This window comes from Chiroxiphia lanceolata, chromosome 5, assembly GCF_009829145.1.
Source record: "Chiroxiphia lanceolata isolate bChiLan1 chromosome 5, bChiLan1.pri, whole genome shotgun sequence".
NCBI lineage: Eukaryota > Metazoa > Chordata > Aves > Passeriformes > Pipridae > Chiroxiphia > Chiroxiphia lanceolata.
The window spans coordinates 73207433-73235208 of record NC_045641.1 but is presented as its reverse complement, the minus strand read 5'-3'; the positions used below and the strand labels follow the sequence as shown (position 1 = coordinate 73235208).

The 27776-nt window shown below is 38.6% G+C and overlaps 1 protein-coding gene across 1 annotated transcript; it reads left to right on the top strand.

The window, feature by feature from the left end:
• The first annotated feature begins 5906 nt into the window (after positions 1–5906).
• PACSIN2 (protein kinase C and casein kinase substrate in neurons 2) lies at positions 5907–26853 on the top strand. Its single transcript, XM_032687923.1, is given in 13 exon segments — positions 5907–5931; positions 5934–5965; positions 13966–14122; positions 14439–14440; positions 14820–15053; positions 15694–15849; positions 16855–17030; positions 17464–17584; positions 18500–18505; positions 19428–19552; positions 20214–20330; positions 21324–21520; positions 25015–26853. Coding segments are annotated over 13 exon segments (1461 nt in total). The 3' UTR covers positions 25128–26853.
• Positions 26854–27776: the final 923 nt, after the last annotated feature.

The window sequence follows — 27776 nt, the reverse complement described above, 5'->3', positions numbered from 1 at the left end:
CACTTTGTCATTTTAATCAGTCAAAGCTAAACAATGGAAAGGTCTGATTTGAAAAATCAAAGAGTCTTTTAGTCTTAAAAAAGTAACTTTTTTAAAGTTACTTGAAGTGACAAATGGTCCTGAGTTCTTCAGGTGGTTTTCTGGTAAAATTTACCCAAAGCCAAATTTTATGTGTTTTTTTTTCTGCAGCGAAGAAAATGTTAATGTGGATTTTTCCTTCATCCAAAAGACCTAAAAGGTTTTCAAATCAACAATCCTTTCCAGGTTGGGGATAGTGTTATAAAATAAATACAATTGCAGTTTTTATCTGCAGAACTGTGTATTTTCTTTTCCTCACACAGTTTATTCTGATTACTGCCTCATCTCTCATACCTCCAGATAAGCAAGAAGTATAATCTGAATATATTAAGGTTTAATTTAAGTTTATGCAAGTATTTTAAAGCTCCACATACCACTTTATCAACTGGGCTGGTGTATCTATGCTATTTAAAGCCTGTGCTTTGCAGTGTTAATAATTTCCTGTGGTCAGTGTCTATTTAACTTAAAATTAGAAACCTGCAAAGCCTCTGAAGGTGAGTAATAACTGTCCTGCTTAAAACAAAAATCACACAATTAAAATAATAATAATAATTTCTGCTTGACAGGCCACACACAGGATAAAAATTTTAGTTCTATTTTCTTTCAGTGTCAAACCAGACAGAAACAGTGGCTCGTGACTCGTCCTGTCTTATTTACTTGTATATATGTGAAATAAAATGTGCAGGATAAGAGTTTTTGCCAAGTTTGGGTCATTGTCTCACCTTTGAGATGCACTTCTGTGCTGTGTGTATTCCAGTGTGATCAAGCTTAATTGGTAATTTTAAGTTTTATCCCTTTAATAAAATATTCAGTGTAATTACCAAAAAAACCTGTTCCCATTCCGTTTATTTTATACAGTTTAATTTCAGAAACTTGTCTTCTCTCTATAGTTGAGGGGGGTTTTTTACATGTGGTAAATACCATGGAAATTTAAACTTCTTTAGTGATCTTCTGATGTGTGTTAAAACTATGGCTTGAAGGGTGTTCATCGCTTGTATATTTAGGGCAGTGAATTAGTGCTGCTTTCAGAGGTTACAGCCATCAACATACAGGCTGAATTCCCCAGGAAATAGTGATTTAATTTCCTTTTATGGCCTTTTCTCTGGTGTTTGTTGCTGGAGTTGTTTTCTTGATGGAGACTGAGGGATTTTCTTAAATCCCTATGAAAGAGGGTGCTATTCTCCTGTTTTAGAGATTGAAAAATAAGAATTTGGCCCAAATCATTGACTTGAGACTCCACCTTTGAAAATCCAAGGCCTGACCTCTATTAATAAAATGCAGTCACGTCTCCTAATTGCAGTTAGAAGACTCCACAGCACTTAGTGGTGATTAATTGTGGTTTGGTGCATTTGTTCCCTGCACCCAGGGGCTGGAATTCTTTGCTGTCACTGGAATGTGTAAACCCAAGCGACCTTTCTTCCTGTAGTTACTTGTCCTGTGAATTTATGGAGTTTTCAGTGTACAGTAGCTGTGATTGTAGCAGGTTTTGGTTCATGGTTTCACAATATTGCTAAAGGAATTATGGCACTTTTTCTCTCTGTGTAAACAGCAAATAGATTGCAACCCTGAGGAGGCTGGAAAGTCTTGTATATGGATAGAATAGGGAAGGAAGTCATGTCTAAATTGCTTTATTTAGCCAGGGAATATGAGGTAGAGCATATTCATGGTAGGTACACTTGGTAGCAAACCACAGGAGTGTGCACTTAAAGCATGGGATGTATTATTTCTATACAGTGAAGTCTCATTTCCTTCCTGTTCTGGGTGGAACAAACCCTGAGAGTTCAGTGGAGATATATTAAGGAAGGATCCTATAGCTGAAGGTTTTATGAGCAGCTAATTGCAGTTGTGTCCTTGTACCTCAGTAATTCACTCCCCAGTGATGAAACTTGGGATCCTGATGAGTCACATCCCTGGTGACAAACCCTGGCATTCCAAAAATAAGTTTGAAAGCTGATGTGACCAGATGCTTTTCTCTTCTAGAGACTGTCTCTGTTTCACAGTGAGAGTTCATCAAAGTTATCCCTCATTAGAAGCTTGGGGGGTTTAACCAAAGGATTTCTTTAAATTCTCTTTCCCTTCTTCCTCTTTGAAAACACTGGGATTCATTGGATTATTTTATCTTAAAAGTCTGCATTTATTGCACAGATTTTTGCAAGTTGTGTGTTGTGCTAATCTCTGCCACCTGACATAATAAAAGTGATAAATCAAGTATTTCAACATGAGCAAAGCAGGGAATTTTGCAAATTACTTTCAAGGTAATAACATCAAACTCAACTTCTTGAGAGTAGAGGCAGCTTATTCTGTTCAACTGGTTTTGTGTGTGGTATCTGAAGGTCTGCCTGCTCATTATTAGTTAATATTTTCCCAAATCCTCCTGTGTTAAGCCTTCAGGATGTTTATAACAATTCTTTTCACATTGTGGGGCAAGGTCTTTAGCTAGAATGTTCCCTAAGAGGAAACTTTAAAGAAAAAAGTCGTATTTATTTATTGCTCAGTTACAAAGATCAATATATTCTAATTTACAAGAATTGCTGAAAAACCAGAGACCAGAACCCCCATTTTTGTGGCTATTACATTATGTGCTGTTTAGAATATAGTTATTTTTGACAGCTGGACTTCATGGTTTATTTTTAGCCTCTATAAGTTCTAGTGGCTGATGTGTGCTGGGACCTTTTATGACTTTATTTAGGACCTTTTATGACTTTCTCTGTGCTGATTCATGTTTGGTGCTTTACCTGCTTCTGGTGACACAGGCAAAAACTTATTTTTAAGGCCTTTGGACTCGATGATTTATTAAATTATTGATATTTTGGTTTTTGATGGATATTCCAAAGTTCCTTGACACAAGGGGTGTGAAAATATCCGAGAAGTATGAAAATTATGAAATGTCATTTGTGTTGGCTGAGGAAAGGGCACAGAGCAGGATGCAGAGGGGTTTGTGTCCAGTGAAAATCTTTAATCTGCCTTTGAGGAAAATGAGATTTACACCTTTGCCTTCTCTTCCAGTCCAGCTGAGCGAGAACCCCAGCCTTGTGAGATGCAGGTGATTATTTGTGGAGAATCTTTCTTGTTGTCTTGGTCTAAATTTTCTGGATTTTATATGACAGCTGTAGTTGTTGATAGATTTACTCCTTGTAGTGGAAGGAAAGACTCTGCAGGGGAAAAAAAAAAATTCAATTAACTTTCCTCATGAAACCTCTGCAAATTCACTTGAAGGAGGGGAGGACCAAACCCTGACAGAAAAAATGTGCTAAAGGCCTGGCTGCTGTAATAATTCTCTTTCATGACTCACCCCAGTCAATGTTCCTATCTCAGAATTCAGTTTATTTTTAAGTAGGGCTGCACAAATAGTGGCTTTTCTGTGCCAGCTGTTGCTATGACTTCACAATATTTCCCTAAATACGCTTGCTCATACTTTCTCACAGCGTAGTATTTGGCCTCTCAAAACCTTCACATCAGTATTTCCTGAGTGCTGATGGTTTTCGTGCTTTTATGGAAAAAAGGGATAACTCTGTGTTGCGTAGTTTTAGCTGAGGAGGAATAAAGGGGTTTTTTTAAGAGAAAAAAACCACTCCCCACAACCTGTTCCCTCATTTAAGAAAAGCTCTGGTTTGAGCTTTTTCAGTTTTTCCATGTAACTTTTCAGATTAAATTTCCAGCACTGGTATAATTTGGGCTATTTGTTAAAGGTGAGTGGACACTGGATTATTCCTTCAGAACAGTTTCACTGTCTTTTCTTTTTGGGATTGGAGGGGGGAAAAATACTGCTCATGTGTTTCGGGGGAGCGGGGTGGATGAATTATGAATTGGTTTCTTTTCCAAGGTGCTGAACTCTACACTCTGCCTGATCTCCTCCAAACTGCAGTAAAAACCTGGGTTAAAAAATCTTGGTGTGTTATGGAAAAACAACCATAACCCTTCCTGACAACCCTTGGAATCTTGTTCCTTCCCTTGTTCTGCATGGCATTCCTGGCACACAGGCTTGCCTCAGTTGCTTCCTTGGTTTCAGAGTAATCAGGGCTGCCTTAATTGGAAAAATAAACAGTTATCACAGTCTTTCATTGATCTGACAAGTTGTCTTTAAACAACTCTTATAAAATAATAGTATTATTACAATATCTCATATATATTATTGTTATAATATATGAGATATTATATATATTTGTATATAAAATAATAACCAGAAATCATGGATAAAGATACCACTGCATAGCAGACTCCTAGAAAAAGCTGTTTAAGTTTAAACTATTCTTACGAATTTGTCCAGCAAGTTGCAACTTTATTGCACTTCATTGTTCCCTCCCTATGCTGCTTGTAGCTATCTAAGAAAGGAGGTGAAAAAATATAAAACCACTTGCAAGTGTGATCTTTGTGTTGTAAAAATTGCAAGGGGCAAAACTGCTCTGGAAAGAAGACATTCCATGTAAAGGTGTGGTGCTCAGAGACTCAGAATTGGGTAGAGTTTTTAACTTTTCCCCTTTGGTTCGGTAAAAGCACAGGTGGAAAAACTGGGGGTTTTTTGTAATTACTAATAACATAATTTGAGGATTGTTGCAATAACATGTAAAAATAATTTGCCTCATTATGATCTTATTTGCCATTTTGCAGAACCTTTCCTATATTTTTTTGGTTGTCTTTTAAAAATAAAAATCTAACGATTGATGTTCCTGTAGTGGTTTTTATTCAGAGTTAAGGTTGTTAAAGCTTTCAAGAGCTGCATTTTGTCGTGATTGGAAAATGAAAAGGTATTCTCACAAGGGGGATTATCTGATACCAGTATGCACGTAGTGGTTTAGGCATAGATATCTCTTATGTCTAGGAGAGAGAGAGAATAACTATGTTAACAAATAAATATGAAATAAGTATACATAAAATAAACAAATGTAAAATTATATAAAATAAATAACTTTTTAGAGCAGTCTAAACTTGAAGTATCTGGGAGATTAAACCTGGATTTGTGTGTGTCTTGTGAGGGAGCTGTTGCCTTTCTTTCCTCCTTCTCGGTTTCCAGCCCACAAATTGCATTTGTGGATGCAAGTGCCTGAATTTTTGTCTCAATATCAGTTTTGATAGTAACCTTAAATGTCATCTTAAATGTCAGCTTGGGGTACCCCTAATTTTTTTTATACACAGTGATTTATAAAGAGCCATGAGGATAAATCATATCTTCCTTCCTTGCAGCTGTGTCTGTAAAAGCGAGAATGCCTGAATTATTAAAGTAATGACTTATTTTTAATACAGATCAGAATTTGGAGCTGATTGTTCTTCTGTTTGTTCATTTTGCTAAAATAAACCGATGACATCCTATGGTAACATGTCACAAATGTGACCCAGGTGGTTCTGGCCTTAATATTTCCAGGGGTTTTCATTATGTAACACAGATTTCCAGTGGAAAGGAATAGGAAGCAGGGGCAGGTCATTGTTTCAGAAGCAAAGGGCACTTGCTGTCTCTTGTGGAAGACTCTGGAAGTGGAATAGTTAATGAACAAGCATCTCTCTGCTCAATCCTTTGGTTGCAACAGGAAATTATAGGATTAAACTCAAAATACAAATGCATTGAAAGGTTTCTGGACAACAAATGTCACGGAAGAGCCAAGAACTTGGTGTGGTGGAAGTTCTCTGTTGCAAAATGCCCTGTGTGGTCACCTCTTGTTTTATTTGGCATCCCTGGATATCAAAAAATGGAATGATGCTGCCCAGCATAATTTCTCTTTTCATAACTTCATAACAGCTTTTCATTAATGTGCTCATTAATAATTTTTAAATCTTTTTTACAGATTCTGAAGGTGTTTCAGCTCTGAATACTCACAAGCTCTTCATACCTCGAAATGTCTGGCTCATATGATGATTCTGTTGAGTAGAAGTTTCTAGTGACAGCTTCTGGGAGGTAATCCAGATGTTTTATACAATATTTTGATTTTATTTTCACTCTTATTGTAGAAAATGAGATTCTCGTGCATTGCAAACTGTGGAGAGAGCTGCAACACAAGACACCTTTGATTCTTGTGATCTGCAGAAATAGGGCAAAATTACCTTTTAGGTTTTTAACCTAGTTCTGTCAAGGGTTTTTAATGGGCACAGAACTTGAGGATCATCCCTTTGGGTAGGATGTGCAATTCAGAATTGAACCTTTGCCTATGTAAAAGCATAAAAAATAGCATAAAATACTCTGTAATATCAGTAATTTGTGCTGCCCCAATCTGACGAAGGCTTTCAGATATTATGACAGTTTAAGCTTTAAAGAAGAGAAACTTCATAGAAGAAAAACCTTTTACAAAAAAGAAAACAAAAGTGTTTTTCTTTCAGGAAAAAGAAAGGCTTGTCAGTGTCAATCCTGACAATTGTAGGTAAGTGCTGTCTGGGTGAGCTGTATTTTGTAGGACAAACTTCCACCATTGCTGAGGCAACTTCCTGAGCAGCTTCCTTGGAAGAGTACTTCAAAATAAAATAAGGAGACACTCAGGAAAAAAGAATCCTAGACCAAAGGGGATTTTTTGATGAGTGTTGGGCACTGGATGCTTGGCAGACCATGACTTCAGGCTGGCTGTCCTGTACCAAGCTGGTGTCTTCCAGATTTTCGTGTCTGGAAGCTTAAAAGATGAGTGAATGAGAATGGGAATTCTGTAAATTCTGTATGATGATGTTTGGACAAATGTGAATTAAATCCATAAAGGATGATCAGAAATGGCAATTAGCCTACATTAGGACCTTCATGAAGGCATTGATGCCCCCTCTGCCCCCCTGCAGAGCTGCCTCCAGCTCTGGGGGCCCAGCACAGCAAGGACATGGAGCTGCTGGAGTGAGTCCAGAGGAGGGACACCAAGATGATCAGAGGGATGGAGCAGCTCTGCTGGGGAAAGGCTGGGAGAGCTGAGATTGTTCAGCCTGGGAAAGAGAAGCTTTGGGTGACCTAATTGTGGCCTTCCAGGACCTGAAGGAAGCCCACAAGGAAGATGGAGAGAGACTATTTCCAAGGGCCTGGAGTGACAGAACACGGGGGAGTGGCTTCAAACTGGCAGAGAGGAGGTTTAGATTGGATATTAGGGAGAAATTCTTCCCTGTGAGGGTGGGGAGGCCCTGACACAGGTTGCCCAGAGAAGCTGTGGCTGCCCCATCCCTGGGAGTGTTTCAGGCCAGGTTGGATGGGGCTCTGAGCACCTGGGCTATGGAAGGTGTCCCTGCCCATGGCATGCTAGGTTGGAACTACATGATCATTCAGGTCCCTTCCAACCCAAACCATTCCATGATTCTGTGATGCTTCTGGTTTGGAGTCGTCTTTCCAAATTATATTTGACTGAATTTTAGTCTAAACCGTGTCCGTATCTTACGTTCTGAATTGGTTGTTTCTCTCTGAAGGTTGCAACTTTGAATTACAGTCTTAATCTTTCTGGAAAGGGATAACTAAACAGCTCTGATCAGTGTGGCTTTTTTGACTTCATTAGAAAGGATGGTGCCTCTGGAATGCCAGCTGAGTCCTTCATGCCTCGGGTCACAAGAAGTAAAGAACTCTTAATCAGTTGGGAAGTTGTTTTGTTACCACAGACTGTCATCTGCCCTCTTTTGTTAGAGGTTTTTTAAGATGTTTGACACCATAGGTTTTTTCTTTGTTTTCAGAGTCAGCTTGCAGTTTGTTAAAAGCCACCTTGCTGTGTTCACTGCCACAGCTGAAAGCAGTGAGTGTATTTAAACTTGGCCATGGCACAGAAGAGACAGCCTGGCAGGGTGAGCTTTTGAGTTTGTTCCCTCAGACTCCAAAATAGCTCAGATTTTTTTACCTTTGGAGTGTGCTGCAAAGCCCATCTTAGTTTCTTGAAAGGCATTTAGGAAAGAGTGAGGTTGCTGGGTGGGGACCCATCTAAAAAACTGACTGTGAAAACTCTTTTCCTTAGTGCAAATCTTTTGCAACTAAGCCACTTTTAGTCCTTGAAAGTTGATGTTCTATTGAGCTGATGAGAATTGTACTTAATAAAATGTTGAGAACCAAGTTTTTGTCATTGCTGTTGAAAATTTCATATAACATTGTCTTTAGGAAATAAACCACTTGGTTCTCTGTGGTTTTCTGGCTCTAGAGGGGCTTTGTTTTCTTGGGAACTGTCACTGAGAGTTAAGCTCAATGCTCGAAATCCAATACAAATAGTAACTTTGTTTAAAGGTTAATATTTTTTATTACAACATAGATGTTATCAGATTCTGATTTGTGGCTAGGAAATAGTTGCCTTGTTGAAAGGGAACGGGAGAAGTTGCTGTTTGGATTTGTGTTCTTGCTGATGGCTCAGACCTAGCAGTCAAAATATGTTGGGAGGACAAGGCTTAGGCAGAGGTGGTATCTTGTATCAGAACAGCTGATAGGACTGAAAAAATTAGGCTTTCAGAATTATACATGTTTGTGAAAGCTGCTACTATTTCCATTTCATGCTAAACAATTAAATTGAAGGGGTTTTATTTTCCTATTTGGTTACCCCAAGCTACTACTTGTTTTTTGTCTTCTAGCAGGATGAAATCCATTTCAGGAGAACAAATCCTTTTCTTTTCCTCTAATTTGTCCAGGTGTTTACTAAATAAAGTACTTTAGGAGTCAGAGAATTTCATACGTTTTGATAAAGGTTGCTTAGAGAGCAAGGAGTTGCAAAATAATGAGAAAAGACTTTCTGAAAGGTAATTCCCTCAACAACAGTGAAGGATTTCATCAAAGTTTCAGTTGTAGTAATGTCTTAATTTACTTCAAAAATGGAAACTTCTCTCCCTTTATTTAATTGTCTGTCAAGCCTCAGTGTACCTTGATGTGTCTGGTTAAGCTCATAACTCTCTGGGTGCAGAAATTCTAAAGACTGAGAATCTTGTTGATATGCAGGAATTCCTTCATCTGTGGTACTTGGCTGACAAGGGTGATGTGCTTTGGTAATCAAAGGTCATTGCTGGTACCCTGAAGCAGGGTGGCACTAAGTTTTCCAAGGGAAAATGGAAAATTTGCAAACCCCATGTGCAGTTTGAAACCCTTTGCATTTCTTTCTCATCTGTGATAAGAACTCTAAGCATTTGCACGACTGCTGTCAATGCAAATCTCAGTTTGTCATCATCATTCCTGCCACTTTCTGCATCCAAAAATAAAATTGAGTTAGTGAAACACAAGCAGTGGACAAACCTCTTGGCCTTGTTCTGCTGGAGTAGTTTGGAAATGCACGTGAAAGAATTTGGGCTGTTAATAATGAACAAAATGCGTCCTAAAATTTGCTTTCTATTAAGCTCCAGCCTTATGCTTGCTAATCACTGTTATGGACACATTAAAAATGCCTTGGGCAAGATGAGACCAGTGCTGTTGTTCACTTACCTACCTGTGGAGGTAAGAAAACCCCTGAGTAAGTGCTCCTAGAGATCAAAGTGCAAGTGTCTGCATATCTTGCAAGGTAGGACATCAAAAGGAACAGCTCCCCAGCCTGTGGAATCACTTGTTTTTAATGAGCTATGGGTTCCTCACAGACTGTGTGGGACTCCCACCCTGGCTGTGCATCCTTATCTCCCTTGTTTTCTGCTCTGTCAGCAAGAGGGAGCCCCATTGACAGCAGGGCTGTTTGGCTGCCCTGGGGAAACACCTCCTGCCCCCCCAGAAACAGTCACTCTGATCCCGGGATTGTTTGAGTGCTGGGAGGGATTCCCTTGCAGGACAGGGCCTGGTGTGCCTTTGGAAGTGCTGAATGCATCCTGAAGTATTTTCTGGGAATGCACCAGCAGTACAGGGTTTTCATCTTCAGAAAGTGGGAGTTGATCCCATATGTAGTGTGGGTGAGTCAAATTTGGTGTCCTGTGCTTTGTTCCTGCTGCTGTCAGCCAGGGTCTGCACGAGGCAACTCTTGAAGGGGGGGTGTTGGATGCGGGGAAGTTGAGGGAGAAATTCCCCAAACTCACTCTTGAATGTTGAAAATTGTTCCTGTGCTGAGGGACTTCAGTTCCTTGTCAATGAGTGCTTTTTGCTGATGGAGCAGACTGCTCCTGTTTGCCTTTTTTCATTTTAAAATATTTGGGCTCTGCAATAGTAGATTCCTGTCACATATGCATTTTTTAATCTCCTCCTAACATTGAGCAACATAATGTTTTCCATTTCTATTGCCAGGTATTTGCTTACTGCTGTATTTGGCTGTAGATTTTGTGGGTTTAAGAGCTTCCTCGGGACTTTTCTTGTAAATTCATATGGGCAAATTTGCAAAACTTACTCAGAGCTAGTACTCATAGGTACTTGGACTGTGCATGTGCTAATTATGCAGCAAGATAATTGTTTTTATTTATAAAAACCACACAGTGTTATAGATGTTGGTTGAAGTGTTTGGAAACTTCCCCTTTGACGCAGCTGGAAAGAAATTTTACTCCTGGTCTAAATGGAATGCTGGAAGTAGTGTTTGGCCATCAGTGTGCGTGGGTTTGACTGTGAACCCTCAAAGCTTATTATTCTTTTTCCTGCCTGTGAGTATTTGTCCCTAAAAATACCCTTGTTTTACCCTGTGGAGACTGACTGTCTTTCAAATTATTCCAGTTCATAAGGCCAACTTGTCATGAATAAGTGGAAAAAGGAGTTGACATCAGATCTTTCTTCAGGCACTTGCAACTCCTGAAATATTTGTGGTTATAACAATTATCATGATATAGAATTCACTACCAGGAGAGTAGCAGTAGCTGAACATTTGAGACCTTCTGGGCTGCCAACAAATTAAAATACTCTTGGTTTTTGTTTTTTTCATTCAGTGTACCAGAAAAACCTGCAGTGGGTGTTTATATAGGCTTTTATGCTGCTCTGTGAAAATGCCTTTAAAAAAAAAAGAGTCTTATTAGTTGAGGTAAAGGAGCCTAAATAGTTTAAGACTCTCCCTTTGTGTTTAGTGCTGTAAAATAAGGAGGTTGTAAACTCTTAAATATTCCCACTACAGATCATATCAATTACAGTGCTTGCCTGCAGGATCAACTGAGGCTTATTAGTAGCAAAGCTCAGTATTTTGGAAAAGGGGAGACTGGTTACTTCAGCTTAGAAAAGGTGGGAAGAGACACAAAACTATGAATCACAATTTTCACAGAATTCAGTGACTCACCGAGTCTGTCAAAAAAGTGACCCTTACAGTGGTATTTTTAAGCAATAAACTCTTGGGGCTATTTCCTTCTGAAATGTTTCTGACAACTAAGGGTGAAGAGCAGCTGAGTTTGGTATCATGTAATAAACTCTCTCAGATGGATTTAATGTTGGTGCTAAAATGAAAGGGGGATATAGTTTGTAAGCATTTCTTTTTCTTCTGGAAACAGTCAGAAACTTTACAATCTTGCAATTTACCTTCCTGAAACAAATGTCCTATTTGTAGGACAAGGGAACCTCAAGTTTTAGTTGTCTGCTGTCTGTTCAACTGGAAATAGCCCAATGCTCAGAATGATCAGATTATTCTAAGTAGCAAAAATTATTCTAACTAGCAAAATCATATATTTTAATGTATTGATCAGGGCTAATGGAGAAATCTGCAAAAGGCATCTGAAAATTATGTAAATGTGGCTCTGACAAAAACAAAACACCAGGATTTCTTTGTTTGGTTTTGTTCCTGCTCAGTTGCTACTAATAAAAGAATTCGTCATTTTTGCTTTAGCTCAAATACTTCTCATGAAGGAGAAGGGGGAAGTCTTGCAGAATGTTTGCCTTCTACCTCAGAAACTGGAGAAAATAGTCTTGAATAAAACAGTGTATTGTTTCTCTGATCAGGGTGTCTTTAATGTGTTTGTAGGTTTTTAGTTTAATTGTTTTACTTATCTACAATTAACTCGGTAGTTCCTTGGCCACATAAAGACTGGAATTCTTTTCCTTTTACTGCGGTTTAAAGACCTTGTGTTCTCCTACCTCTCACTCTGCCTGCAGCAGTGACAGGCTGCACATTCCACTTCTCAAAAATGTGTCATTGCAGTGTCCACAACTTAAAATGCAATTTTTTTTTTTTTTGCTTGGTATATTCCACTAGGTATTTAAAATGTTACATGCCAAGTTACATAACTTATGTTCTCTGTCATGGGACACAGAAAAACACTGTATCTCCAAAATTCTAGCATTCCTCAGAGGGCAAATATTAGTGTAAAAGGCTTTCTTTGCAATAGTAGGTTATTTTCTGGTATTGCAGGCCTACTTCCTCTTTATACTGGTTCTGACCTGGAGTGCTTAGTTCCTTCAGTCCCCCTATGGAGTGAATTATCTGTGAATTATCTGCAGGCAGCTCTTTAAAGGTGCAATAATAGCAAACAGACCATAATAGGTGAGATAATTCACTTCTCTGAATACCTGCCTGGAATTTGGCCAAGTGCTGGATGTTACCACGGGGTTAGAATTGGCTCAGGCAATGCAAAATGAAAGGATTAAATACCCCACAAGGCAGCCAGCTCTCCTTCAATATTAGCATTTAAAATGCTAATTAACTAGTGAGAATTTATGGAAGGAAATGTCGGTGCTGGAGACATAAATCCCTGGGCACATAACTGGAGACACAAATTGATGCTAATACAAGACCTCAGTAGTTGTGCCAACTCAACATAACCTGTTTTTTGACTGTGGACCTACAGCTGGAGTAATCTGGATTTGTCTTCCATTACAAAGGCTTTAGAAAGTATTCTCTGAGGTACTTCATGTCCTTAATGTTTTGGTTACATATGTATATTGTGTTTGAAACTGCCTGTTCTCAGTTTTTATTTCTCCTGAAAACAAGAGGTTATTTTTCATGCTTTCTTGTTAATAATGCAATCTGTTGACATGGATGCACTGACCATCCTGATTTTTGGTGTCAGCTTCTTTGTGATGCTGGGACCTTCTTGTCTTCAATTATTGTATACAGTTCTTTACAGGATTTACACAAATCAGTGACTGCCAACTAATGCTTTATTTAGGTGCTGCCTGAACTTCCTTGATCTGTTGAAATGGATCTAATCCAACCCGAAAAACATGCTCAAAGGAATTCCTTGAGGCCACTGAATTGGGTTTGTCCTGTCATCGATGGGTTTAATTTTATTTATCTTCCCAGCTTTAGTGAGGAGTCCCAACATAGATCTGTATTTATCAGTACAGTCACTTATTTTCCCAGCAATTAATAAAGAGCTTTTTTTCCATTTTTAGAGCATTTCCCTATATACCATTTTCATCAAGAGTATTTCCCTGTATACCATTTTTATCAGAATGTACGTCTGCTGCCAAAATTCTGAATAAATGTCAACCTAAAAGCTGGGTGTTCTTCTGTGTCAGATGTGGAGCAGATATGATTCAAATGTAAAAGTGACTACCATGCCTTGAGTATTTGAATGTTTCATTCACTGCTAATCTTTATTTTTCAGTCAGGTGGTTTGGGGCAGATAAGAAACTGGCTGTGACATTTAACAGGCTGTGCAAGTTCTTTTAACAGAATTCTTAGGTCTTGTTTAATGTTTACAAAAGCCAACCTGAATGACCTTGAATTCAGTGGAAATATTACTCTGGGAGCAGTATGAGGCTTTTTTTTTCTTCCCTTCAGTCACCTAGATTAGTTATTCCATGTGCACAAGAATGAAAGGAGAGTGTTAATTATGTAAAGGATGCTCACTGTACAGTGTGCATTTTTCTCCATATCTTCATTCTGTATCCTCCTACATTGCAGGACTAATAAACATATAATAAAACTTTCACTTTTAAAATTTTCATTTTCAAGATTAACAACTTTTTTTTTACAGGAGAACTTGTGGCCTTTGTTTTATCGTTGCAGTTGGGGTTTAGGATAATTTAACCTTCTGCTATAACTGATTAATTCCTGCTAGATTTTCTTACTCTTATTGAACAGTATTTGTGTTAATTAGAGATTCATCTTCTTTTCAGAACTTTGAAGCAGAAATTGAGTGTTGGTCTCTTTGCAGGTTGGGAATTACAAGAGGACAGTAAAAAGGATTGATGATGGTCACAGACTTTGCAATGACCTCATGAATTGTATCCATGAACGGGCACGGATAGAGAAGGTCTATGCTCAGCAGCTCACAGAATGGGCTAAAAGGTGGAAACAACTTGTGGAAAAAGGTAATCCCTTCTGATTCTGAGCTCTGAAAACTTTCCCCAATGGAAAAAAAAATGTTTCTGTATGTCCTTGTTTTGGTAAGTACAAATATTGCACTTTTTAGCTATAACGGAGTCCTTGCAAGAGACTCAGTAATGTGACAAATGACCAAGCTTTTCTTGATAAAAAACCAACCAAAGCCCTGCTATTTTGCAAGTTTGCTTGTTCCTTACTGAAGCAGATGAATCTTGCCTCCAGTACTGAGGTATGTTTTAGAAAACTAACTGTTCTAGATAACTAATAGTAGAATAGGTTTGAAAAGGGATTCTGAATAATAAGGGGTCAGTGGCTGCGGGGAAAAGACTAATATTGCTCTAATAAGGCTAAGTTTAATATTTGAATATATTCTGCCACAGTTTGTCCTTTCATGGTTATCTGGGCTTCAAAAAGCATGTTGAGAAATGGAAGGCAGTTCAAAGGTGGAATTCTGAGAATTGTGGCACAGGGAGAAGGGCTCCAGACTGAATCAATATTCAGTTTTCTGGCGTAAATTTTGCAATATTGTGAATTCCTATGAAAAAAACCTGTTACCCGTTCTTGGTTTGCATCGGTATTGCTGTTTAAAAGTGAATATAATGAATAGTTTGAGGTAGTTTCTTGGGAATATAAGTTCCATGTGGGTGGTGGTTACTGAGAAATGACACTTTCTGTTGTGTTTAGGCCCAGTATGGAACAGTAGAAAGGGCTTGGTGTGCTTTTATGTCAGAAGCTGAAAAAGTGAGTGAACTACATCTAGAAGTAAAAGGTTCACTGATGAATGAAGATTTTGAAAAAATCAAGAACTGGCAGAAGGAAGCCTTTCATAAGCAAATGATGGGAGGATTTAAGGAAACCAAAGAAGCAGAAGATGGATTTAGGAAAGCTCAGAAACCCTGGGCAAAAAAGCTGAAAGAGGTACAGCAGTAGATTATGTATTAGATATCCTGTGTTATGAAATACTAATGTATCAAATCTCTATAAGGGAGTAAACTCCCTGTTCTCTCTGCTGGACCCTCCTTTCTCAAAAAGATCTCTTGCTTTCTGTCCTCTTCTGAAAATAAGCATTTTTCTCTTGGTCTCTCCTAATCTGGAAAAAGTGGGATTTAAGCTGTCACTTAAACAGTATCTGATTTCCTGCATTTGAAAGTTATGAATTGCTCAAAGGAATGAGCAGGGGAAATGCGTTTGTATTTCGGGGGTTTTTTTCCCTGTCATGTAACATTATTCGTAAATAACAGGTTTATAGAAGGGGAGCAGGAGAATGTGGGCATGAGGAAAAATATTCAGTTGGGGACTTTCTGTAAACCTTTTGTTGAGTCTGTTCAACACTTCTCTAAACTGTATGATTGACATTCCTTGTGTGGTGAGAGAATGCTGCAATAATTTCCTTGTGTTGATTCCTTGGCCTAAAGGCAAAAACAAATCCCCCCCAAGAAAGAAAGAGCATCCTGAAACAAAACCTGACACTTTCATTGCATCATGATTTTAAGGCTAAAAAGTAGTTGATGTTTGCTGTCTGCTGTCCCAGATGCAAATACTCAACTCTGCTTTGTAGGTGGAAGCTGCAAAGAAGGCCTACCATGCAGCCTGCAAGGAGGAGAAACTGGCCATCTCCAGGGAAACAAACAGCAAAGCTGACCCAGCACTAAATCCTGAGCAGCTGAAGAAGTTACAGGACAAAGTGGAGAGAAGCAAACAAGATGTGCTAAAGGTATCCTGTGTGCTGACATACTTTTTAACCCACAGCTTGTGCGTATTTAAGCTTTTTTTTTTTCCCTCCTGAGTGTGCTGTGAGCAGCAGGGGAGCTCACCTTCAGTACCAAAATTTAGTGTTCTCCCAAGCCTGGGTTGCTGCCAAATTATTCTCCTCTGAAGAATGACTAATGTGTTGCTGCTGTTTCATGTAAGTACTTTCAGCAGTGAGCTAAGAACAATAAGCCAGCAAAGTTCTAGGACTCATTTACTGGTGAGAGCTGAACTGTGTCACTTGGGAGGCTTTGAGATGCTTCAGACTTGCTGATAACATCTAGATATGTTGTCCTTCTTACTGCAGAATGCATTTTTTTAATACAGTAAGCTTACTTACTATAAAGTAAGATAGAATTCATTTAAATAAATGCTGTTGTGTTGCCCAGTTTGGTTCAGCTCTTCACTAGGCTGCCACCAAGAGGCTTTTCCAGTGTGACTTTCCTTCAGAGATGTCTTTCTCCTTTGAGGGTGCTGTCCTATGGTCTGGAAGGCTGATGTTCCATGGGGTGGGATCTTTTAATTCCTGTGTGGGGACTATTTCTGTAAATTAGTGCAGAGTCTGAGGTTCTGTCTGTTAACTGAGCTCACAGCATATGCAATTTATGTTTACAAGAGTTGATACAACTCACAGTGGACTGTAAATTACTAAAGGAGATCTCCAAATAACTTCAATAACTTGACTGCCTGCTCTGATTTACTCTTTCCTTTCGTATTACACCAGCATTTGTAATACTAAAGGAAAGTAAAACAAACTAATTTGTTTGTTAAAAAGCCAGAGAAGAGGCTTTTAGAGCTTTATTGTAACTGTTTTGCAGTTGACTTAGATAACTCTCATCATGATCTAATGTACAGTGGTCACAAGAAGAGATTGCAGGTCTGCTCTAAATCTTGGCCATTACATGGATGAGTCTGTATTATAAGATAGTAATAAAATGCATTGCTAACAGTTTGTTTTTTCTGCCCCCAGACAAAAGAAAAGTATGAGAAATCCCTGAAAGAATTAGATAATGCCACTCCTCAGTATATGGAGAACATGGAGCAGGTGTTTGAGCAGTGCCAGCAGTTTGAGGAGAAACGGTTGCGTTTCTTCCGGGAAGTGTTACTGGAGGTCCAGAAGCACCTTGACTTGTCCAATGTTGCAAGGTAAAACTGTAAGACAGATTCTCCTTGGGAAAACTTCTGCCTTAATCCAGAGTCCCATGGGCTTAGCACAAAACCAGTTTCTACTGTAGACAGGCTTTTGAATTCAAGCAGCTCCAAGGTTGGTGTTCAGTATTTAAATATAATCCTATGTACATCCTGTTTTTACTGCCAGCCAATTAAATTACTTTACACAAGAGTCATAATTCTAAAGTCTGGCAAATAAGGATTTTATGGTTTACTTGTTGGGCTGCTCTTCCTTTTTTAGAGGCAGTTAATAGGTCTGTCAGTCTGTAAAAGTCTGTCTTGCTGTAACTTGTTCTTTTTTGATACTATTGTGAACTTTGAAATATTAAAAAAACCAAACAAAACTGACTAGGGGATTTTCCATGTTTCTAAATGTTATACCGAATTCAAAGGCAAATTTGTTTTGCAGTTACAAAAGTATTTACCGTGAGCTGGAACAGAACATCAAATCAGCAGATGCTGTTGAAGACTTGAGGTGGTTCAGAGCCAACCAAGGTCCAGGGATGTCAATGAATTGGCCTCAGTTTGAGGTAAGCTCAGAGTACCTAAAACCCAGAATTGGTTTGGCTGTTTTTTCCTCTTTGCTTTTTGTAATGTTCCTTTCTGGTGTAACTTGAGGCTTCCAATGCTGAATTTTTTGTTTCTGCAAGTCAGAGTAGTTCTCTTAATTTTCAATTTTAATTCTCATCCTCCAACTTCTGGAGGGGATTATGCTGGGCACCTATTTAAAGAGAAAAGGGGTAACCCAGAAAACTCTAGTGATATTTTTTTAAGATAAAATCATAAACCATCATTTAATTGATACATCTCTGACAGCTGGATGTGTTACCCTTTATGTTTTACTCTCCCTTTGGTGTCAGACTTGAATTTGAATCTCCTTGCTGTTACCAGGTAATTAAGAGTGAGTGCAGCAAACTCTCTGAAAAAGTCTGAACTAAATACTTCAAAATTTGAAAATTGGTATTTAAAATTCAATGCTGCCATATTTAAAAAAAATGAAAGTTCTGCCTTTAATTTTAATTACTGAATGCTATCTTCCAAAGGTTGTTCTAAGCAGTGTTCTGTTAACATAAGTACAAACAAGTGTCAGTGCAGAGTCGTAGTACTGGGGTATCAAATAGCTGGATTTGAAATGAGTTTGACCAGAATCATGGGTTTGGTTGAAATAATTTCTAGACATTAAATTAATGGAGTGGAAGAATAAACTATTTCACTATTCCCTTATTAGCAGGAATGGAGAATATCACTTGTTTTTAAAATATTGAGCAACTTTAGAAAGTTTGAGGAAGAAACTCATAATAATACTGCAGAATTTACCTGAAATGCTGAACTAGAGTTAATTCTGTGAGGGGCAATTACCATCCTTTTTCTCAATTATAATTAACAAATTACACCCTCTTGTTACTGCTCTCCTAATCAATTTTCTCTCATTTACATGCTACAAGGATGACGTAAGTAAAAAAAGTCATGATCAATGCCTATGAAATTGCATTGTAAACTGCAAATGTGCATAGGTCAGTGGTCTTTAAACTGTGATAACTCAGAAATCCAATGTCTATTTTGAAAAGTTAAAATAATGAGGTCTCTCTGAAGAGTTGACCAGAAAGCACTTTAAACTGGGCTGACTTTGCTACATGTAAAAGCCCAGTAGTAATAGCAAGTCTCAAAACTTTAATTTCCTGTTAAAAGTATGATTTTTTTTTTTTTTTACCTTTAATGGTTCTGACAGGTAACATGTCTCAGCATAGGATAATTTGCTTGCATCCAGTTTGTTCTCTGTTTTACATCAGTATATGCAGTTTGGTTTGCCCTCATGTAGGAGTTGTGTTTAGGTCTCATCCTGCCTGTCCATCTGCCTCTGAATGGCTCAAAACATCAAGGAGGGTCTGCAAGTGGCATCATGAGTCTTGTCATTTGTTGATTTGAGCCTTAACTCTCAGAGATGGCTTTTTAGCACAATAAATGTCACTAAATCTAGAGTGAAGGACCTTCTGGCTCAAATCTTAGGGGCAGGAGAAATGATGCACAGTGAGTTTAAAAATCAGCTTCTTTGTAGGTCATTCTTGGAGCACTTTGTGAGAAGTAAGCTCTCTCTTATAACACTTTTTTAAATTACATGTAAGATTTACCTTTTAAAGCCAGATGTCCTGGCACTGTTTGAAACTGTGAGCCCTCACAGTGCCTCTTTTTAAGAGCTGCACTGACCAGCTCTTTTGATTTCTCTAACTGAAACATTTAGACTGACTCACCTTTTTAATAATTATTGGTACTCCTGTATGGATAGATGTCTGTTCCATAACTCAGTTTGAAATTTAAATGTGGTAATTACTAGTTCAATTAAATGTCTCCATCATGTTTTGCATTCCTTGATAGGAGTGGTCTGCAGATCTGAATCGTACCCTCAGTAGAAGAGAAAAGAAGAAGGCTTCTGATGGAGTGACCTTAACTGGTATAAATCAGACAGGAGACCAAGTTTCACAACCTAACAAACACAGCAGGTAGATTTTTCATGCCTAAAAAGACTAATTGCCAAAGATTGTTATCTGCACTAAGCTCTACAGCATCAAAAAGTTTCTGTTCAGTCACATGATAATTATCTGTGAGCATTTTTAGTGATGTCTCTGCAGTTCACAAGTTAATTTGGGAACTATGCTCCATTTCACAGTTCTCTGTCCATTGGGAATTAAAGGAAGCCAAGCTTCAGGAGAAAGTGAACTTTCTGTAGCTAACCTGGTAGTCTCTTGCTATCTTCCCATCTCTAGAAAAGACAATTACACTGTGAAATCTTAGCTTGCAAAACAGTCACTTCAGAATTCTGGATGTGATTAATATAAAACTCTTAACATCAGCTGCTCAAAAAAGGAATAAAACTTGCTAGAAAAATTGCACTGCCTTTTATTGCAGGCAGTAGGAAAAAGAAATTATGGTCCATGAAGGATATTTCTGACTGTGGAGGAAATGTGAGACTTTCCAGGCTTTTTTGGGTCTTTATGCTGCATTCAATGGATATTTGGGGTTTTATTTATTTTTTTCTTTTTTTTTTTTTTAAATTTGGCTGAAGGAGGGGTCTGCTAAGAATCTGCCTAGTGGGACACCAGTGACAGTGTTCTGCTCTTCCACAGATAGGGTCACCATAATGCTTTTTCTTTTCCAAATTAGCAGTCTTAGTGTCCAGAGTAACACAGTGCAGTCAGTACAATCAAGTTACAATCCCTTTGAAGATGAAGAAGATACTGGGAGTACTGTCAGTGAAAAGGAGGACAATAAGATCAAAAAGTTGGTGAAATGTCGTTTTTTTTTGTTTTTTTTTTTTTCAATTGTTTTCACATTTTGCACTTTCTCTGTCCAGGGTTTCCTATTTTTGGTTTCTTTAACACTCTGCTGGTCAGTGCATGAAGTGTTTTTAAGCAGTTGTGTGAGCAACACTGTGACCTAGCTTGTCTTTCCTAACAGATGCCACATCTGTTGCCTTGATCTTTGGTCTGAAACCACTGGGGTTATTGGCAGTTGCTAACAGAACTGCTGTTGCTTTTTTCCCCTTCCTTTACCCCTCTTATGAAATGTTAAAACTGATGTGTTTTTCTAGTGGAACTGCTTCTGGGGCTTTACTCTGTGTCTTCTTGCTGAATAACTCTGCTTTTAAGGTTGCTTTCTTTTTTTGTTTAGGACCTTCTCAAGCAGCTGCCTGTTGCTTCAGTTTACACACTAAGGACATAGCACTCTCTTAAATGGCATGTGCATGCTGGACAGTGAACTTTCCTTTAAATCACAGACTTGTTGCAGTATAATAGAATAGAAATACAAGTTTCTTTATTGGTGGATTGCACCATGCAAAAAGTGTTGTAGAAGTGCATAGAGGTTTGGGAGGAAGGTTCTGCAAAGCTATTTAAATGTCTTATCCTAAACCAGATAATTCCTCTCATCTACTACTGTTTTACCTTTCTAGAGTAAATAGTCCCATGGATTGTGTAGATTCCTTGATAGAGAAGTTTTTTGAGTTTGTGGGGAGGTTGTCTTTGATATGTGTCAATTTTGCCTTTTTCTACCTTGGTAAATGTATTATAAGATTTGTTTGGTTTGGTTTTTTTTGGTTTTTTTTTTTAATGAGACATTGTCAGTTAAAGATAGGTAAAAAGAGACCAGAAAGAAAATTTCAAACCTGGGCCTTAGAGTGGAGTTTAAGCTTAATTAGGGAAGCTGATATCTTAGTGATATTTCTACTCTCCTATTTTAAGAGCAGAAAAGACTAACTGAAAAATTGATTTTCAGCGTGAGCAGCTATGAAAAAAACCAAAGCTACCCCACAGACTGGTCTGATGAGGAGTCCAACAATCCCTTCTCTTCCACTGATGCCAATGGAGACACCAATCCCTTTGATGAGGACACCTCTCCAGCCATGGAGGTGAGAGTACGAGCACTCTACGACTACGAGGGCCAAGAGCAGGATGAGCTCAGCTTTAAAGCTGGTGAGTCAACAACATTATTTATCCAATAGTACTTAATATTAAAAATATCTTTCAGAATATTTATCAGAAAGGAGAAAGGCTGGAGATTTGGTTTTTTCTCTTCATCTTTTCTCTTCATCTGTAACACACTCGCCTGTGTTACAGAACGAGTTGTATTTCTTTAAAAAGGAGTTTGTGCAGCAGTGAGGGAAGATGTTGGGAAAATCTTTTACAACATAGTGTTTGTCGAAATGCCAGTGAATAATGCCTAATTTTGTACCAGAGGTAGTGCTTAGTACCTGTGTCAGAGATTAGTGTGGTCTTGTAGCAGACAGTGCTGACTCCCTACGTTGGTGCCTGGTAATCCTGTGCCAGCTGGTGCTTAATCCCTGTATTTACCTCTCCCAGTTTATTGTTTACTAGTAAATGTCTTAGTTTTGAGAGCAAAGACAGGGGGTCTGAGCAAAGCTGATAAGAAAAGCGCATCTTGACCTGTCCACAAATTGAGATGCTTTCAAGGAGAAGAGATTCATAACAGGATAATTTGGGGAATGGGGAACCAGAGGCCCTCAAAAGACCTCTACTCGCTTCCAAATAAATCCATGGAAATATTTAGCATATAAGTAGGTATTCCAGAAATGTAATGGATGTGCTAGTTTCATGAATATAACCTGGTTTTTAGACTGCTGAGTGTGCATTTAGGTGGAGAGATCCCTTCTGCACCCAATGCTGGAATTAAGGAATGTCAGCTTTTTAACCCCCTAAACTGGTTGGAGAGTTTATTCCCCTTTTTTGGTTGTTTCTAAAGCTGTTTCTGAATGTACAACTCCCCTTACAGGATCCTGCCTAACCCTGCTCCCTCCCTATAGTCCTTCTGAGTAGCTCCTATTTGACAGCACTGACTCCTGATCTGTTTGGAATATGTTGAGATGCATCTGTTTGGGATATTCCTTCCTCTGTTAAACAAAATGACCTGCAGAACTGAAAATCCCTCTCTTCTTACTTGGTGCAGTAACAGCTGCTGCTTTTGGCTGTCTAGAAGTGCCAACCCTACAGGAGTTTAGTAGGCAAACCCCTAAACACCTGACTTTTCCCTTTTGGTAGATAAGTATTGTAGGCTTCCAGAGTTTGTTTGGCCATTGACTTGTTTGAGTCGTGCCCTGATGGAAGCACAGTGGTTACAAAACATCTGTGGAATGCACAGCAACCAAAATGATTCTTCATTCTTCAGGCTTTAACTTCTCCTTTACTGAGCAGGTCTGGGAAGCAAGTTAATCCTCTGGAAATATATCTGTGTGCTGTGCCTGCGAAGCAGCAGGGTGGCAATCCAAGGGTTTGCAGGAGTCTTCCACTGGCAAAACTGTGCAATGTTTATACCCATAAATACAGATAAAGTGCAGGAAGTATGAACTGTGAGATGTAGGCAGATTTAACTTAAATTAGCTTTAATACCTTGGAAAGAAGAACATCAAAGTATGTTACAACACCAAATTATGTGGTTGTATCAACCCTAGGAAAGGGGTGGCATTCTAGCCCATGAATCCCCTTACAGATGCTGAATTATAATTAAGCTTAGGGTTTTTTTCAGAAGTATTTGTCTGATAGATTTGCACTGAACTAAAGACTAAGGGAAAAGACTCCTCAGGTCATGTAGGAGCCAGTTTTAAAACGTCCTCAGTCCTGTGCTCCTGTGTAGGTATCCCCAGACTCCTGAGCAGCTGTCAACAGAGGATTAATGCATTTTAGGGATGGGTTTAAATGTACATGGATATTCCCAGATGGGATTTCCTTGGGTATTCAAAGAATTTGCCTACAAAGTTTCTTTGTGGTCACTTCTAGATATGTGTTGTAGAATATCTGCTCTGCATAGTGTCCATTAAATATACTTTAATACATGAAATTCATTTTTGTTAGTGGAATACTTTATACATTTGGTGTTTGACTTTTTTTTTTTCTCTTGGCAAACAATTGTGGAAGGCTTCCAAAGAGGAAGAATAACTTTATTTATATCTTATGAGAGATTTTATTTTATATATATATATAAACTATCTACCATATGTCTGTCTTGCCCTGCTGTGGCCCTGCCATGGCTGAGAATAAATAGCTACAGTAAATGTTGTCAGAATATGTTATTGTGTGTTCTGTTTTTATCATCACACTTGTTTCACTGTAACTGTTGTGCAGATGACACTTTAAAGTGTTAATATTTTCTTAGACCTCCAAGATCACTGAGTTTCCAAGCCCAAGCCTAAACACAAATGCAGCTGCACGGGGGGATCACTGTGATTTTGTTTTCACTCTTTCACCCTTTATTAACATATTTCATTGTTTATTAACATATTTCACTCTTTATTAACATACACTTCATGGAAGAAACAGGAAGGTTTGTAGTTGTGCACTCTCTCATTCTGCAGTGGGAAAAAAATGTCTGCATAAACCAAGTACAGTCAGCAGTGCCAAACATTTGTTCATAATGTTTGGGGTTCTTTTGTTATCTGGTAAACATACAAACCAGAGGAGATGAAGCTTTAACCTTTTTTATCTAAGAGAGGAGCTGTAGAAGATGGATGTGTTAGGAAGATTTGATGTGAAGCTTGGCAATTTCTGCCAAAGATTTTACATTCTTTAGGCTGGTTCATGTCCTCCTAAATGATACCAAGACTTTATACCATTTGGGACTGTAATAAGTGGTTAATGCCTTCATCCTATATTTCCTATTGCTAACTAAGGTGAAACACAAATCAGTTTTGTCCAGGGAAACCATTTGACACGGATCACGAGGAAATAATTGTTGCTCAGTGTGGCCTTTTTTACCTGGCTGAGGTGGATGTTCATTTGCTCATATACAACATCTTGGAGTCTCTCTAATGCCAAAGTATTTCCTGAGAATGTACAAGATAAGATTAGTCAAAACAAAGTTGTGTTATAGTTCATGAATGTCTGGACATTCATTTTCAGCTTTTGCTGAGAGCAAACTGTGAATTACTTAATTTTTGTGGCATTTTCGTCCTTATTTCCCATAAGCTCTTAAAAGGATGCATCAACAGCAGGCCTAATGAAACATTTATTTCACTTGCACTGACATGTGTTGAGGGTTAAAAAATGTAGGATTATTCTAGTTCAGAGGGAGTTGTATCATCCACAACTACCTTTGACTGTTCAAACCTTTAAATATTAGGGAGTCTTTGATCTCACAGTGAAATAACAGAGTATATAACTTCAAAAGTTAAAAAAAAAAAATTCCATAACCTTTTTGAAACGCCATCAAGGTAATATCTGAGTTTCTAAGTAGCTTGTTTCTTCCTGTTTTCTTATCCCATATGCAAATCTGTAAGTGATAGATGTTCTCAAGTAGCAAAAGCACGAGGAGCAAAGAAGGGAAGGTTTCTACTGGGGCCTGTGTTGGGCAGGGGAATAAAACTGGACATGTAGCTAATTGTCATTTATCTTCCTGATGTTACTTAAGATGTTACAGTCTCTTAACAGTTTTCCTTCTTTTTTTTTTTTTTTCCCAGGGGATGAATTAACTAAGATGGAGAACGAAGATGAGCAGGGTTGGTGCAAAGGACGCCTGGACAACGGACAAGTGGGTTTATACCCAGCCAACTATGTAGAACCCATCCAGTGACAAAGGACAGAATAAACACAGAGGTGTGCCCAAAGCTCTGCAGGCCTGTACAGTGTATTTAGTTCCAGTGAGAGGAAGCTGAATGATGTATAGAATGTATATATTTTAAAGAAAAGGCGAGAGCTTGAGACAGAAATCATGCTGAATTAAAGGCAAAAGTCTGAACCAATAATCTGACATTGTTTTCACAACTTGTGCACAATGTAAAGGAAAAGGGGTTAGGTGGAAAAAAATATTATGATAGGAAAAATACTTTTTAAGCTTTTTCTTCCCACATGGTCTGTCATTGTGGATTCTAAACATTTTGCATTTTCTATGCTTGTGCCTCATCCTACCCTGGGTATGTGCTTGTGCTCACTTTTGTTTAATCAGTTATTTTAAGTGACCTTCAGTAACTTGCAACTTGAATTTAAAGATTATTATAGTTAATTTTTTTATTTGTTCTTATCAATGTCGTGAAAGATGCAGTATTTTTTTATTTAAATGCCATGTAGTTAAGCACCTTTTTGTATGCCTGGATTTATCAATGAATACTTAAATTATGAGATAGATTTAGTCACCAGCTGACTGAATGAAAACTCCTTCCATGTTGTAGTATCTCTCTGTGTCGTCAGCATGGCTTGAAGTTGTAAATGGAGTTGTAAAACAAAATACTGTATTTAATAAATATCTGTTACAGAAGGTTATTGTAGCAGAGGTATCTGCAGGTGTCATGGGTTGGGACTCTGTTATGAATGTTCTTCACGTGGGTTGACACTTGAACTAAGAGTTTTCCATCTGGATCTTAATGGCATTCAAAAGAAAGATAAATTATGCATAAGCCCCAGAGTAGTAACTATTTCCAGCACATGTTTGCAGGAAAAAAAAAAAAAAAGGTCCTTTAAACTGCTAATGATTTTTGGGTGATTTGAAATGTTAAATCTGTGAAGGCTAATTTTCTTGAAGAGAGAAGACTGTAAAATAGACCTTAAATGCTTTTATTAAGAGCCTGTCTAGTTGTGTATATGTACATATGATTTGATATTCCAGAGTATAAAAGAGCATGGCTGTTAGTTATCAAGCCTTTGGATGTCAATAAGATTTAGAACTGTTTTAAGAGTTTAAATTATAGGTATATTTAAATCTGCTTTCCTGCCATATTCATTACTGTACAACAGACAAAGCATCCTGTGATTAGACTTTTCAGAAGTACAGTAAAAACGCACCAATATACTCAAAATCAGTATTTGTGGATAAATGAATGGGTCAGAATATAAAGTAGCTTTAGTCCATATGTGGATTATTGTAGCAGAACACTGTAAAAATCTACATTTGCAGATACAACTTGGCCAGCTGTAATCGTGTCAAATAGTAGCCATTTGTGACATTTAAAACTGGGGTGTAAAATTCCAGCAGATTTGTGTTTAAGTATCAGGTAAGTAGAGATGCTCTGTTAGGAAGCTACACTGTAATGAAGCTGACAAAGCTTTTTTCAAGGTAACTATAAACACTGTTTATTAGTCTTGGACTTTGCTTTTTGAGCTTATAGATATATTTAGTCCTCATTTTCAATGAATCAAAGTGTGCAGGCTTAGGAGGTGGATGTTTGTACATGTCTGTCAAGGAAAACTTGCCACCATAACTGTTCATCCACAGGATGGTCACTGAAGTTGTCAGGAATTACTGGTCTGGGTTCTCTGTATTGTCAAATATTTTAGAAAACAATAAAATCTGTTAATCTCCTGAATACACAGAATGCACCTTTGGCTATTTCAGTGTGTGTCAAAACAGTCTCATGAAACAAATAATCTGTGCACTGGGTTCCGTCCCCGGTGACAGAACCTGCATTGTCTGAAAGAGCCACCCAGAGGAGTGTGACACAGCTGGCATTGTGCTCCTAACAAAAACAGGGAGGTGCTGTGCACAGGAGTTCTTGGCAAAACATTCCAGCAAAATCTTCGTGGAAGAGAGGAAAACTGCCTTTTGTGGGTGTGCAGAATGTGCTGTGATGCTGCTTTCTGTGGTGTTGTCAAGTCTCACGTAGCTGGGTGAGCACCTAAGCTTTTTCTTTTTTTTTTAAAGTACTATTCAAATACTATTATTTGAATATTTTCTGCCTTCTCTGACTTTTCTTGTTGACTGGCAGTGATTAATGTGGCACTGTTGGTGGTGAATTTGATCTCCTCTCCCCCATCAGTGCTGGCTGAACAGCAGATCCCAGAGGGTCATAATCCATGGCACAGGGGCTGGCTGGAGGCTGGGAACTACTGGAGAGGGTCCAGCAGAGGCTACAGAGGTGGGGAAAGGATTGGAGCATCTCCCTTACAGGGAAAGCTGAGGGAGCTGGGGCTGTTCAGCCTCCGGGAGAGACACTGAGAGGGGCCCCCATCCCTGTCTGTCAGTGGGAGGTGTGGCTGTCTAGAGGACTGGAGCCACACTCTCCTCAGTGCAGTAAAACAAGAGCAATGGGCACAAACTGATGCCCAGGAAATTCCACCTGGACATGAGGAAGAACTTCTTCCCTGTGCAGTGCCCAAGCACTAGAACAGATTGCCCCGAGAGGGTGAGGAGTCTCCCTCACCGGGGATATTCCAGAGCTGTCTGGACACAACCCTGTGCCATGTGCTCTGGGATAGGCCTGCTTGACTGCTGACAAACAATAGGCTGTTT